The 13,506-nt window shown below is 29.0% G+C and overlaps 2 protein-coding genes across 2 annotated transcripts; both read left to right on the top strand.

The window, feature by feature from the left end:
- The first annotated feature begins 1,491 nt into the window (after positions 1-1,491).
- On the top strand, positions 1,492-3,969 carry LOC123305630. Its single transcript, XM_044887402.1, has one exon. The coding sequence runs from the start codon at positions 1,534-1,536 to the stop codon at positions 3,460-3,462; it is 1,929 nt and encodes a 642-aa protein (XP_044743337.1). The 5' UTR covers positions 1,492-1,533; the 3' UTR covers positions 3,463-3,969.
- A 5,969-nt stretch (positions 3,970-9,938) lies between these two features.
- Positions 9,939-13,286, top strand: LOC123292074. The gene is made up of 4 exons (XM_044872602.1): positions 9,939-10,044; positions 11,236-11,735; positions 11,934-12,718; positions 12,812-13,286. The coding sequence occupies exons 1-4, from the start codon at positions 10,022-10,024 to the stop codon at positions 13,223-13,225; spliced, it is 1,722 nt and encodes a 573-aa protein (XP_044728537.1). The 5' UTR covers positions 9,939-10,021; the 3' UTR covers positions 13,226-13,286.
- The last annotated feature ends 220 nt before the right edge of the window (positions 13,287-13,506 follow it).

The following is a 13,506-nucleotide window of genomic DNA, read 5'->3' as shown; positions in this document are numbered from 1 at the left end:
ACGCATATGCATAACACCCGGGAACCATTAAACAAAAAATCAATCTTGAACTCTGACGTTTATTTATTACTGAATCTGGCAGTGAGTTAAATTTTTGTCATATAGTTGTTAAATTAATGAAAATTATTCTTTAAATAATATAAATCTATTGTATACATTATATTTCTAAGCTCACAGAAGAACAATTGTTTTTAATGTAAATAAACGTAATGCAATTTCATAAAATTTTTAAAATATCCATGATAATACTAGATTTGTTTAAATTAAATAATAGAAGAGCCATTGTTAATAACGTCTTATCTAAACATTCATGTATTTAATCTATTCCATACATAATCTTAAAACCATAAAGCAACTAGAATATTTTAAAAGAATTTCTGAAGCAAATGGAGCTATTGCTTTTGTAATAATGAAGAAATAAGTGTTTATTGCTCCTTCCTAATAGTTGTCAAAAATGACAATCGTAAAAATTTATATATATATATATATATATATATATATATATGAATGAATGTGTGTATGTATATATACTTTTATGAGTCTGTACACTTTTAGCGGTCGCAATTGAAGTCCGATTTGAATAAAATTTGGTATCAAGAAAGATTTTGGTATTTGAAAGTTCAAGTTCGTTAATGAGAAAAATCGACCGATAAACAAGGGGCGAGGAGTGTATCTGCGCAAAGTACAATATTTTCCAAATAAAAAATATTTTTGTATCAGTTTTAAGCAAGAAGTAACTTTTATGACTTTCTTCTCTAGACGCTTAGTTTTCGAAATAAAAATTCTTGAAAAATTAAAAATGCAACATTCGATTTTAAGAAAAATGTGTTATTTTTTCAGTCTCTAATGAAATTCGCTTAGCCAACGCAGCTCCTGCGCTATGAATTAATTTTCAAATTTATTAATCTCAAAGACTTAACGTTAAACATCCAATATCATAATAATGAACAGCTAGTCATTATTATCCATGTGTAAAAACTTGTTGATTAATTTAGTATCGGGCATTAGTGGAAATTATTAAATAAATTGAAATTGATTGAATAACAAGCAAATAATTGCATACAATTTAAGTTGAACTAATGAACCAACTGTTTTAGTTGACACTTTAAGATAATAAACCATCACATATAACTATATACAAGAATGGAAGAACATTACAGCAACAATTTATTATCTAAGAATTCATGTATTTCTATTATTAAAAATGTTTTAAAAATTAATGAATTCGAACTAATTAGCAGTGATATTAACACAAATAAGTGGAATAAGAAACATCTACATGTAAATTGCACAATAAAATTAAAAAATGTAACAAATGTGAGTAAAATAAGTTTTTTTATGAAACATAAAAGCGAATGTGATTCAGAAATTATTGTATACAAATCTTTAAATGGAGATCAAGAATGGATTCCACATTTCCATGACTATATTGATAATAAGTATTTGGTGTTAGAAGATTTATCAACAAAATCCTATGAATTGTCTAAAGTAAACAACTTAGACTATATTCATTGCAAATCTGTTTTAAAAACAATGGCTTGTATGCATGCTTATGGCTTTAAGAAGGTACTAAGTAATGAATTAATGGATTTATCAGATAAAATTTCTCAAAGTGAAAAATTTGATAGTTGGTTTAATAAATGTATTGATTTATTATCAAAAATTATAGATCTAAAGCATAATAAAAAAGTATTCAGCGAAAGTTTTACGCAGTGTATTGAATCATTTTACAAACTATTGGCGTCTGAAAAGTTTCCAAAAACATTGTGTCACGCTAATTTTGGGAGGGATCATTTAATGTTTCAATACGATAACGATCATAATCCAATCCGTTGTTGTTTGCTAAATTTTCAGACAGTCTCTTTTCTGTCTCCAGTCTTTGATCTTTTCATTTTTTTATATGGAAACACAACTTCCCAATTTCGAGAAAATCACTTGTTGGAATTAACCCGTTATTATTATAATGAACTTTCTACTAAACTTGAAAAACATCAATTGAAAGCAAATGACATACTCACAAAAATTGATTTTGAAACTATATGTGTTGATATGGTAATTATTGGCAGAGTAATCAGTTGGATTCGAAAAATACTTGAAACTATGAATGAAAATGAAAAATTTTCTGCAAGCCAAAATATTTTTGATTTTATAAATAGTAATTCAAACGAAAAGGTTTTACAGGAAATAAAACATAGTGAATATGAACCAGTTTTGATACAAATATTAAAAGAAGTTGAAGAACTTTTAGAATATCGAAATATTGGTAAAGAAGTGTGTTTTAATGTAGCCAAACAAAAATTAAAATCTGAAATATCCGTTAAAAAAATTTCAGTTGATTTACCAAGCTCAAGAACTGGATATATGGGTGCGCATAAATTTTTAAACATTCATGTACAGTGTGATTCAAAACCAATAAATTTAAAATATTTTCTGAAATTTGTTCCCGAAGAACAAGGACAGCTTAATTTCTTGGAGTTTGCAAGCGGATTTAAACGTGAAGTGCTTATATATAAAGAAATATTTGAGACAATGAAAAAATTAGGAGTAGGAATTTATTCAATTGTTCCAGTTTGCCACGTGGTGTCACATAATTTCTTACTACTCGATTTTCTAGACGAATACCGAAACAGAAGCAAATATGAAATGTTTGATTTTCAGCATCTAAATGTAATGCTTCGAAGCTTAGCAAAACTTCATGCTAGTAGTGTTATTTGGGAAGAAAAACTAAGCAAACAAGAAGGAAAACCTTTCTTACTCGGTGAAAAATATAACGAAATATTACGAGAAGTTGTTTATTCTAATCGAGCGATAACTGATGGTATGGTTGACTCAATACTAATAGTTAATGATCATCTATTGAAAATGATCGACTCGAATGTTTTAAAAGAAAAACTCATGAAAATATTTGATAAGGTTTTGGATTATTTAACGGCATCATCAAAATATCGAAATGTTTTAAACCACTCCGATCTTTGGTCTAGTAACATGATGTTCAAATATAACACGAATAACGAACCAATTCATTGCAAACTTATTGATTATCAATTTTGTCGATACTTGCCACAGTCACATGATGTACTGATGTCTTTGTATCTAACAACTTCAACCGAAACTTGTGAAAAATATAAGTTGGAATTATTAAGAAACTATCATTCATATTTTAAGGAAGAATTAGAAGAACACGATATTGATTGTGATAACATTATAACATTTGAAGAATTTTTGGATAGCTGTGAGGAAATGAAACCCTTTTCCATGATACAAAAAGCAACGTTCTATCATTTCATAATGCAAATGCCTGAATACGAAAAAGAATTTTTGGCTTCTGTAGAATTGCAAGATATGTTTTTCAAACGCGGTGATCGCTATGATATAATAACACGAAATTGTGAATATGAACAATATCGGGAATTAATGCGTGACTCACATGTGCCGTTAATAGAATATTTAAAAACATTATAATATGAAGAAAAATTTTACCAAACCAAAAATGTAAAAATATCTTGGAAAAATAAGAAGATGTATTAAATAGAGGTAACGCATAGAAATGCTGATGAGTTGTAACGCTTAGAAATATTGATGATACAAACAAAGTTTGGGCATTGGTGTTTTGTGCAAAATTTTTGAATTAGTGCATTTCCGTTTGTTCGTCAGAACGATAATTCAAAAACGAAAAGAGATATTAAGATGAAATTTTGAGCGTTACAGGTATGCGGAACACATCTTTTAAGTTGTAACAGATAAAACAAAAATTTAAACGCAATTTGAATATCACGAAAACTATAAAACTTAGAAAATTGTTATTTGTTAGTAGCTTTGATTGTAAGGTTTGATTTACTGTACTTTCATACGAAACCCATTCGATGGGGGTCAAATAATATTGTTTGTCAAATCAGTGGTGTATGTGGTGAGATGCATGTGTGAAGCATAAATTTATTGTTTCTAAATTATTTTTGTAAAAAATTTTTACTAAGCATATTGTAAAATTCTTTATTATTTCTGTAAATAAATTTCATATCTTTAATAATATTGTGATACATGCGTAATAATACCTTTGAATACCCTAAGACCCAAATACCTTTTTTTTGACGTAAAGTCAAGATTCATGGCCAAAGAGGCGAGCGAAACACGGAAGGCGACCGAAACCATTATACTTATACATTCTGAAGTAATGCTTAGACTCGGCTTCCTTCTTTTATGTCCTTAATGTCACACACGCCCGATAATCCAACTTGATGGCCTAGGATTGTAAAATATCCATCTTTTAATCAGTAATAGATAGATAAAAAATACAAATAATTCTTATAAAATATACTTTTATCGTATAAATAGCGATCGTTAATCTCGTATCATAATCTTACCCACATGACTCAGAAATATATTCATTCTAATGTTAAAGAAACACACTGTGTGCGCTATTCATTATTGGTTCGATGTACATCGACTACATTATATTTGTTTTTATATCAGGGAGCGATTTAGCGATTTAATTCCAAAAATAGCATGCTTTTCTGCCATAAAACATTGTTCATTTCCGCAAACGAAATATTTAATAACGGTTCGCGTTACAGCAACAACCATACCTCATGCATTTCTAGTACTCGTTCTAGTTCTAGAAGCATAACGCTCGCCAAAAGTATTTTTCCTGCAGTAAAAAAAGCGCTCGTACTTTTACATAATGCTTTGCATTATCTTATCCTTGCAGGGCGTTCACCAACCGTATGTCCTACAGGTGAAAAAGCGCAATACGTCCGTCATTTGATAATGCTTCATGTTATATCATATATTTAATTGCCATAAACTTATACTCACTATGGATCTAAGATAGCGCTTTACGCTCTTGTTTACGGTCTTGTTGTCCAACTTATTACTGTCTGTCCAAAACAATAATGAATCGTAATTGAAATGAAAAAGTCTATTGCTACAATTGGTTCCGATACCTGGAATCGAACTGGAGCCTCCTGAAAGCCATTATTCATTCATCGCATAGCTAATTGCTAGAACAACCGGGGACACCGCCTTGCAAAACGTTTGCCGGGTTACCGCGAGTCTACTATATATATAACGACCTACCATTACTACGTAACAGCAATTATCTATCAGTTACGTAGTGACTAGACATTATGGTGATAACCGCATATAGCGTAAACCATATATGTAGATAATATAAAATATATTTATGTATTATACGCATTTCTCAGAAATGAACGGAAATATGATATAAAACTCTAAGAGAGAGAATATCCATAGTGCTTCTACGATGCAGTCAGTGTAAGTGTAACTTTAGTCAAATGTTCTTCCTCTGTATATGAATTTACCGGATATACTAGTATTGTGAAATACTTTAATTCCGGTTTGTGCATATAATATATGAGAGTTGTTACGCCGTATATACGGAGTGCTATTAGTAACATAACAACTCAAAAACTATCCACGCTTACATTTTTGCTGAAATTTTTGTTGAAAGAATTCGAACAGCAATTTTAAGGGTTTTTGAAAAGACAATAATATGACCTATAAAGGTCAACTTCAAAATTTCAATAGAGACCGTCATTTTTAAACCGAGTCAATTTTAAAAAAAAATTTTTAGTAGTAGTTGTATTTTCGGTCAAATATTTATGACATAAAACGAACGACAAATTCTAAGTATGAAGTACAAACAGTTAGATATTCTATTAGTTGATCTATTTGTTGAAAAGGCCAAAATCAAATGTTAATAAATTTCGATTTTTGTACCAATATTCTTTGGTAATCGAAATACGTATTTATAAAATACAAAAATCTAGAAAATTGAGGCAAAAATGAAATTTATATCTAAATATCCTAGAGTTATCATTTATTATCTTTGATAATATTTATATCAAATGTTAGTGATTTTCAACCAGGAAATATAAAGTTACCTAACTATAATTTTGATCGTAGAGGTGATGTGAAGATTCAACTGTTGCTTAACTTTATTGGTAGAATTTTGCGATAGATTTCTGTCGTAACTATTCAGGCTAACAAATATTTCCAATTTTTAAAAACTATTTCCAAGCTACAAAATCTTGCTCACTAAGTTGATTTTTGGTCCTTAAAAGTTATGATTGGAACTTTCGTCAAACAAACTCATTCAGTATTTTCTGGAAAATTCTTGGACTATCCTATTACTTTTGTGACACCTTATAAATCAAGGCTAATATTCATATATTTATTTAAAAATAATAAATTATTCGTTATTCTTGAAGCGTCTTTATTTTTTAAGAGAGCACTAATGAGTTGTTTAAAATCTTCAAATCGAAAACATATTTGACACAATGAGGTTTTTTATCTTTAAAATAAGGCTTTTCTCGAGTCTGCAGTAAGTATTGGTCGAGAAACTATGGATATATATAGAAATTGCCATTTTCGGGATTCCCGGAATTTTCACATTGCTTTATAGATGTAGACCAGTATTATGCAACCATACCCTTTAACTCGGTATTTACGCTCGAATTGTTTTTCTGGCGAAGGACTTGCCTATTTCGAATAGTATGAATTAAGAAATTCATGCGTTCTGTTATTCGGTACATTGTTCGAAAAATTCTGCAATAATAAAACGTAGCTACCGGCCTACTTATTCAAGGTGAGGAATTGACACCTTAAGAAAACAATTTAATTTATGATTCTCTTCCTTCATAATATTTTTTTTAAACAAACAAGAAAAATTAATTATAATCTTAAAACCGGTTCATGTAAAAAATTGAAGTCTGTAGACTAGTTAAAATCTTTTTGAAATAGAAATCCTTAGAAATATTACAACATTTCTCTTTTTCATGATTTTGACTTACCGGAAGACGAATCTGTTTCAAACAAGAGCCGAAACAAAAGTTGAATGAAATATATCCGAATATTCGTATATCCGAATATGCATGGTATTCATTGGGTTCGAGGTTATATAAATTAACGATCCTTGCATTCTTTGGATGCGCAGATATTCAAAAGTTCCACTTTACTAGTTTGGTTTGGTCATATTCACAGTCCTCAAGAGATGCACTTAGGTTATAAGACCCATTGAGAGATCACTCTTACGCATATTATTTCTGCTCCTCATTAGTTTTGAAATCCTTACTGTATATCCTTCAAGTATATACCATGCACTGCACCAGCCCATCACGGCTATTTAAATTAGTTTTTGAAGTTTTTATACTGAGCGGGTATAGAAATTTTAAGCAACTAAGCCATTTGGTTTGACAAAGTTTTACATAGGCCCACAAAAAGTTATAGGAAAAAAACTTTCAGGCTGGAATATAAACTTAAAGAGTGCTATTTTTTCCTTTTTTCCAAACATATTGAGACATTCTAGTTTCTGTAAGCCGAAAACATGAAAGTACTTAAATTTACCGCTTTGGAAAACGGTTAAATTGAAATTAATATTAGTTTTCTAGAAATAATAATAATAATAATCATAGTAATAATGGAGTTTAGCCTCCGTTTCTCAGAAATATACGTCAGTAACAGAGGCCACCCACATCATTGGTTTTCAATTTTTATTTCTTAAACTGCATCCCATTACAATTGAATTTTTATGATGTGGGTGGAGTCGGTTACTTCACTTCATTCCTATCCAAGCGACGATAGTGTGATCAATTTACCGTCCCATTGATTTTTAATTGATGAGACTTCCGTTGCCTAGACTCGAATCCGCAACCTAAGACGAAGAAGAAGTAGTCAAACGATCAAAGCCGATTATGCTTTGACTCGCTTGACCACTTAACCACTGAGTTTGTAGAAATACTTCTAGAGCAAAAAAATTTGGCTGGTCTAATCAAGGTGACATTTTTAAAAGCCTACACTTATTTGCATACATAAATTATTTTGCATATATAATTTCAATGTTTGTTGTTTAAAATTAATTATTAGCAAACGGATGCAAGAATAAACAAAGTATTTACTTTAACAAAAACATTTTTTTTAAATAATTACGATTTATAAAATAATGGTAAAATAAATATTTTATATATAGTTCAGTCAAATAATCAGTTTAATATCTTCAAGGGCATATTTAATAATTGTAAATTTTTATGTTTTAGAAGTATTATAAGTATTATTTAAGTTAAAAATTTGTTAAAATATATTGAAAAAAAAACTCGTTTAATTATGAAATCAAATTTTTTGCTAAAATCGGTGCTTGCAATTTATCGCGAAGCTATTAAAGATTTGTATACTAATATTCAGTTCGCTCTCTAAAAAAGCTGATGACAGAACATATAAACATGACATCTATCAGCAGTTAAATTAACCTAAAATAACTTCTTTTTTTTTTACTTCTCTTGGTATTTTTATATCAAATAAATCCAATCACCGTTATTTTTATAAAAATATAATAGTAAGTGCATAACTTTAGGTGAATGAACGTGGATAAATCTTGGACAAATAGGACGATAATTCATGAACATTTGTAGTGTGGGCTTATAAATGTTTCGACTTAATGAACGTAGATCGATGCAAAACGAATAACATTAGCATTTCAAAGAAATCTGTTTTTGGGGATTCCAACTTCACGGCCTTACACTGATATATAACATATATAGTACATTTGGTATACTAATTACGCTCTAATGAAGACATTGTAACATGTAAGAATATCCGGATTAGATTAACATAGTAAGCCTTTTTTTGTACTGTGTAATGATTAGAAGTTGATAATTTACATGATTTTAATAAAAACAATTTTTATCCAATAAAACAGTTGTTATTCCATACTAAATTTCAACGAAATCGTGTACCTAAAATAAGAATAAAAATAAACTTTACAATTTTTTTATTTAAGACCGTCAAGCTGCTAAATGAGAAAAACTATTATACTCACCCGGGAACACCGTCTATATAAATAACATGTTGGATAAGCAATGCTTTTCAAATAGGAATAAAGTTATGAATCTGGATGCAATTGTTAGGATTCGCGAAATCGCGAAAAAACTTCCATACGGACGCACGTGAAATTTACAAAATTTAAAAAACCCCGACAAATTTTTCTGGTACGGAATCCTTAACTCGCACTTGAAATTAAAATCGCATCATCCATTAAATTACATTTTTCCTCAAAGCATTTTGAAGATCGTCGCCAATTTTTTAGTTTTTTTTTTGGGTACGGAACTCTAAGCTCGCACTTGAACCCTAAACTCGCACATAGCTAAGAACACTCTCCGTTAAATTACCTTTCAAACGAAACAAGATTCTAAGTTCATGAGCGTATGTATGCATGTATGTATCTACGTACATATGTACGTATATTTGTAAGTTTAAGTGCATTTGCGTAAAAGAGTGTCTCAGAAACTACTGAATGGATTGAAATTGGACCGAATTTCTTTGTATTCTCAATAAAAAAAAGCATTATTATTGACCTTTTTTTTTTAATTAACAGTATCCGAAATTTTCTATATCATGAATAATATAAACACCAGAAGACGCAGACTATTGAAATCTTGCATTTAAGATTATTTTAACGTTTAATTGTATTTTTAATCTCTGAATCCATTTTGGCTAGATTATAATTGCATAATGAAGTCAGGTGGTGCCCACATCAGGTTTTATCATTATACTATTATTTTTCCATGCAATAACTAATTGTTTGATAGCAAAAATAAACATAAAGGCATTGAAAATTATCTGTTTTTGATTTAATTTTTTTCATCGATTGTGTTCAGATGCAATTGGTTATACAAATTGTTTTCATATTTTTAAAATGGAATTTATTAATAATTTTTTATCCCATGATACTTGCATTAATATCATTGAAAAAATATTAAAAACAAACGATTTTAAGCTAATTAAATGGAAAATTAAAAACTTGCATGATGAATATTTCAACATAAAATGTTTGATTCAATTAAGCTCTAAATCAGATGTGAATTTTGTATATTTTATCATAAAAAATGGTTTCGAAAATGTATCCAGTTCAGAAGATACTAATCTAATAGAACTTTCATTATATAAAAGTATAAATGATGAGCAAAAATGGATTCCACGGATATATTATTTTGAAAATCAATGGCTAATAATGGAAGATTTGATGTCAACAGGGTATGTTTATTTTTACGTGACAATTAATAATTCATGACCTTGCACGATCTGAATAATTTTGTGTGAAGTTAGCTTTTTAAAAAGTTTGATAACTTTAAATTGATATGTATATAAATGATTACACAAGTCTAACATGAAAATGTGTACAAAATACACAAGGGCTACATTTTTTATTCATAAATATCGCAAAATGTACAGAGTACCTATTTAACTTGAAACTTGGCTATAACTCGAAAAAAAGGTATACAAAAAATTATTTGTACAAAAATTTCTGGTCAGTAAATTTAAAAATAGCTATCACAATTAAATTGGCTTGAAATTGAGAATTTGTAATATTCCTTACAAATCCAACAATTTTGCTCGAAACTCTTTCACGAAAAACGAATCTTAACACTTATATGTATACTTAAGTAACCGATGGAACTGTGGGTATTAAAATGTATAAATGACAAAATTAGTTAATTTATTAATCTTCTTTGAGTTTTGTCTGTCCACTAAGCTCACAATGTTCATATCGTTGAAGTAATATTAAAAATAAATTACTAAATTATGGCGATGAAAGATCAAATTGTGAGAAATATCGCAAAACTGGTAAATAACTGTTAAAGATAGAAAAATATTTCTCATAAAACAACCAAGAACGGTTTTTGGCAACAAATTTTTGAAAACCAAACGAATTTTGGAAGAAATTCGACATAGGTTGCAAAATTCATAATATCTATTACGTATACCAAACTGTTTATTTTGATACACCCAGTACAGTTAAATGAGGTGTATGAAAATGAAAAAGCTTTTCTCTCATTCCTCTTAACATGCGGTATTTGAAATAATTCTCGTTTAAGCGGTTTTCTATATCTTTGATATTGTTGGATTTATGAAAGAGAAGGATGGCCATTCCGAAAACTTGCAATCAACTTACGACAGTCCTTATAGATGTTTTATTTCATTTATTACCCCCTACACAATATTACCAGTTTCCAATTATCAATAATCCAAAAAACGGTTATTATAAGGACTGAATAAGCAAGTTTGGGGACGTTTCCAGTGGGGTCTATCTATTACAAAACAAAAATGAGGAATGTCTTATACTATTGAAGCCCGCACCGATAATCTGAAATGGACAAGTTACCAAGGGGTTTTTTATTAAAAGTTTTTTTTAGATAATTTCAATGAATGATATATTTTTTCTAGGTATGGATTATCAAAATTAATTACTTTGGATTATGATCATTGTACAATAGCATTAAAAACAATCGCTAGAATGCATGCGTATGGTTTCACAAACAAATATAATACTAAATTTTCCGAAATGACCGAAAAAATTTCTGAAAACAAAAGTCTTGCTTCTTGGTTTAATGAAAGTGTTGATATATTAACTACAGCACTAGAAACAATGCCTAATAGCAAAGATATAAATAACACCTTTAAAAAATACTGTGAATCGTTATATAAATCCTTTACATCTGAGAAATATCCAAAATCACTTTGCCATAATCAGTTATTGAGAAAAAATTTGATGTTTCGATACAATAAGTATAATAAACCATTATGTTGCCGTTTTATAAATTTTCAATCAATTAGTTTATCATTGCCCACTATAGATATTTTCACCTTTTTATATTCAAACACGACTTCTGAGTTCCGAGAAAAACATTTATTTGAATTGACAAATTATTACTACAATGAACTTTGTAATCAACTAGAAAAAAATAAGTTACATCCAAATGAAATTTTTAGTAAAATTGATTTTGAGTCCACATGTGTTGATATGGTAATTTATGGCAGAGTGCTTACATTTATTCAAAGAATATTTCAAACAGTTAAAGCAAATCAAAAATTTCTAAAAAATGAAAATTACTTTGATTTCATAATTAATAATACTCCCGAAGATATTATTGAAGAATTAAGCGATGAATATTATAAGCAAATGTTATTAGAAATATTTCATGAAATTCAAGAAATATCAATTCAAAGAAATATATCCAAGGAATTGTGCATGAAGTTAATTAATGATAGTTGCGAGGGCTATAAAATAAATATAAAAAGTTTTGCATGTACTCCAATTTCGGGCAAAAGTGGTTTTTTGGGTTCACATAGCATATTGCATATTAATGCAAATATTGATGATGAATTAACGAAAATTCATTTTTTTGTGAAATTCTTGCCCACAGAACCTGGCCAAATGTTCTTTCTCAATATTATTCAGGGATTTATACGTGAAGCATTAATTTACAAAGAAATATTTCAGATAATGACTAGCTTAAAAATAAACGTCAACACAATTATTGCTAATTGCTACATGGTTTGTAGTAACGCTTTAGTGTTTGATCTTTTAGAAGAATACCGTGTACTGCCTAAGATTAAAATGTTTGATTACAAGCACGTCGAAATAATGTTCAAAAGTTTGGCAAAATTACATGCAGCCAGTGTTATTTTAGAAGAGAAACTAACTGAACGAGATGGAGAATGTTTTATATTAGGTGAAAAATATCGTAATATATTTTTCGAATTTATGTATCAGAATGGAAAAATAGTTACTGCCATGCCAATGGGAATAATTTTAGTCAATGATCTTCTATTAAATTTGATGGACAGAAAATGCTTAAAAAAGAAACTAGATACATTATTGGAAAAACTTCCATATTATACAACGGCCTCATCGAAATATCGAAATGTAATAAATCATGGTGACCTTTGGTCTAGTAACATTATGTTCAAATATTCTACAAACAACGAACCCGTTCATTGTCGTTTTGTTGATTTTCAGTTTGGTCGCTATTTACCACAGTCACACGATGTTATGTGTGCGTTACATCAAACGACTACTATTGAAACTCGACAAAAGCATAAGTTACAATTGCAAACACAGTATTATAAATATTTTAAGAAAGAATTGCAAGAGCATGATATAAATTGTGAAGATGTAATTACTTTTGAAGAATTTTTAGAAAGTTGTGAAGAAATGGAACCATTTGCTCTGTTACAAACGGCAAGAAATTTTCAATTTTGGATGATGTCACCGGAATATGAAAAAGAATATTTTAGTAATCCTGAATTACAAAATCGATTTAATGATGGCGATGTATTCGATTTGATTTCAAGGAATTTACATACAAAAGCATATAGGGAAATCATGCAAGACACTCATGGTCCCTTACTGGAATATTTAAAAAGAGTCTGAGTTGAAAATGGAAAAATATGCATGAAGTTATTGGTGAATGACACACTTAAAAAATATTTACTAGAACTATCAAATATTTCTCCATTATGGTTGTTATATTATTAGATTTAATATGTTAAACAATCGATAAAGAAACTTAAAATAGAAATAGAAAAATCTAAAAACAAATCTATATTGTTTTGTGTATTGTAAAATTTAATGAACAGGTATGCAGAGGTACAGAGATACATCTCTATATATTATAAATGCGAAAGTAAGGATGTTTGTTTGTTTGTTACGCT

Source organism: Chrysoperla carnea, chromosome 1, assembly GCF_905475395.1.
Source record: "Chrysoperla carnea chromosome 1, inChrCarn1.1, whole genome shotgun sequence".
Classification (NCBI taxonomy): Eukaryota; Metazoa; Arthropoda; class Insecta; order Neuroptera; family Chrysopidae; genus Chrysoperla; species Chrysoperla carnea.
This window is presented reverse-complemented; position numbering and strand designations above follow the sequence as displayed.

Excerpts from the sequence above, each read along its gene's own strand:
- LOC123305630 (XM_044887402.1), top strand. The coding sequence starts at position 1,534 with ATGGCTTGTATGCATGCTTATGGCTTTAAGAAGGTACTAAGTAATGAA.
- LOC123292074 (XM_044872602.1), top strand. The coding sequence starts at position 10,022 with ATGGAAGATTTGATGTCAACAGG. Across the intron at positions 10,045-11,235 it reads GAAGATTTGATGTCAACAGG|GTATGGATTATCAAAATTAA; the intron begins GTATGTTTATTT and ends TATTTTTTCTAG. Across the intron at positions 12,719-12,811 it reads CCTCATCGAAATATCGAAAT|TTTGGTCGCTATTTACCACA; the intron begins GTAATAAATCAT and ends GTTGATTTTCAG.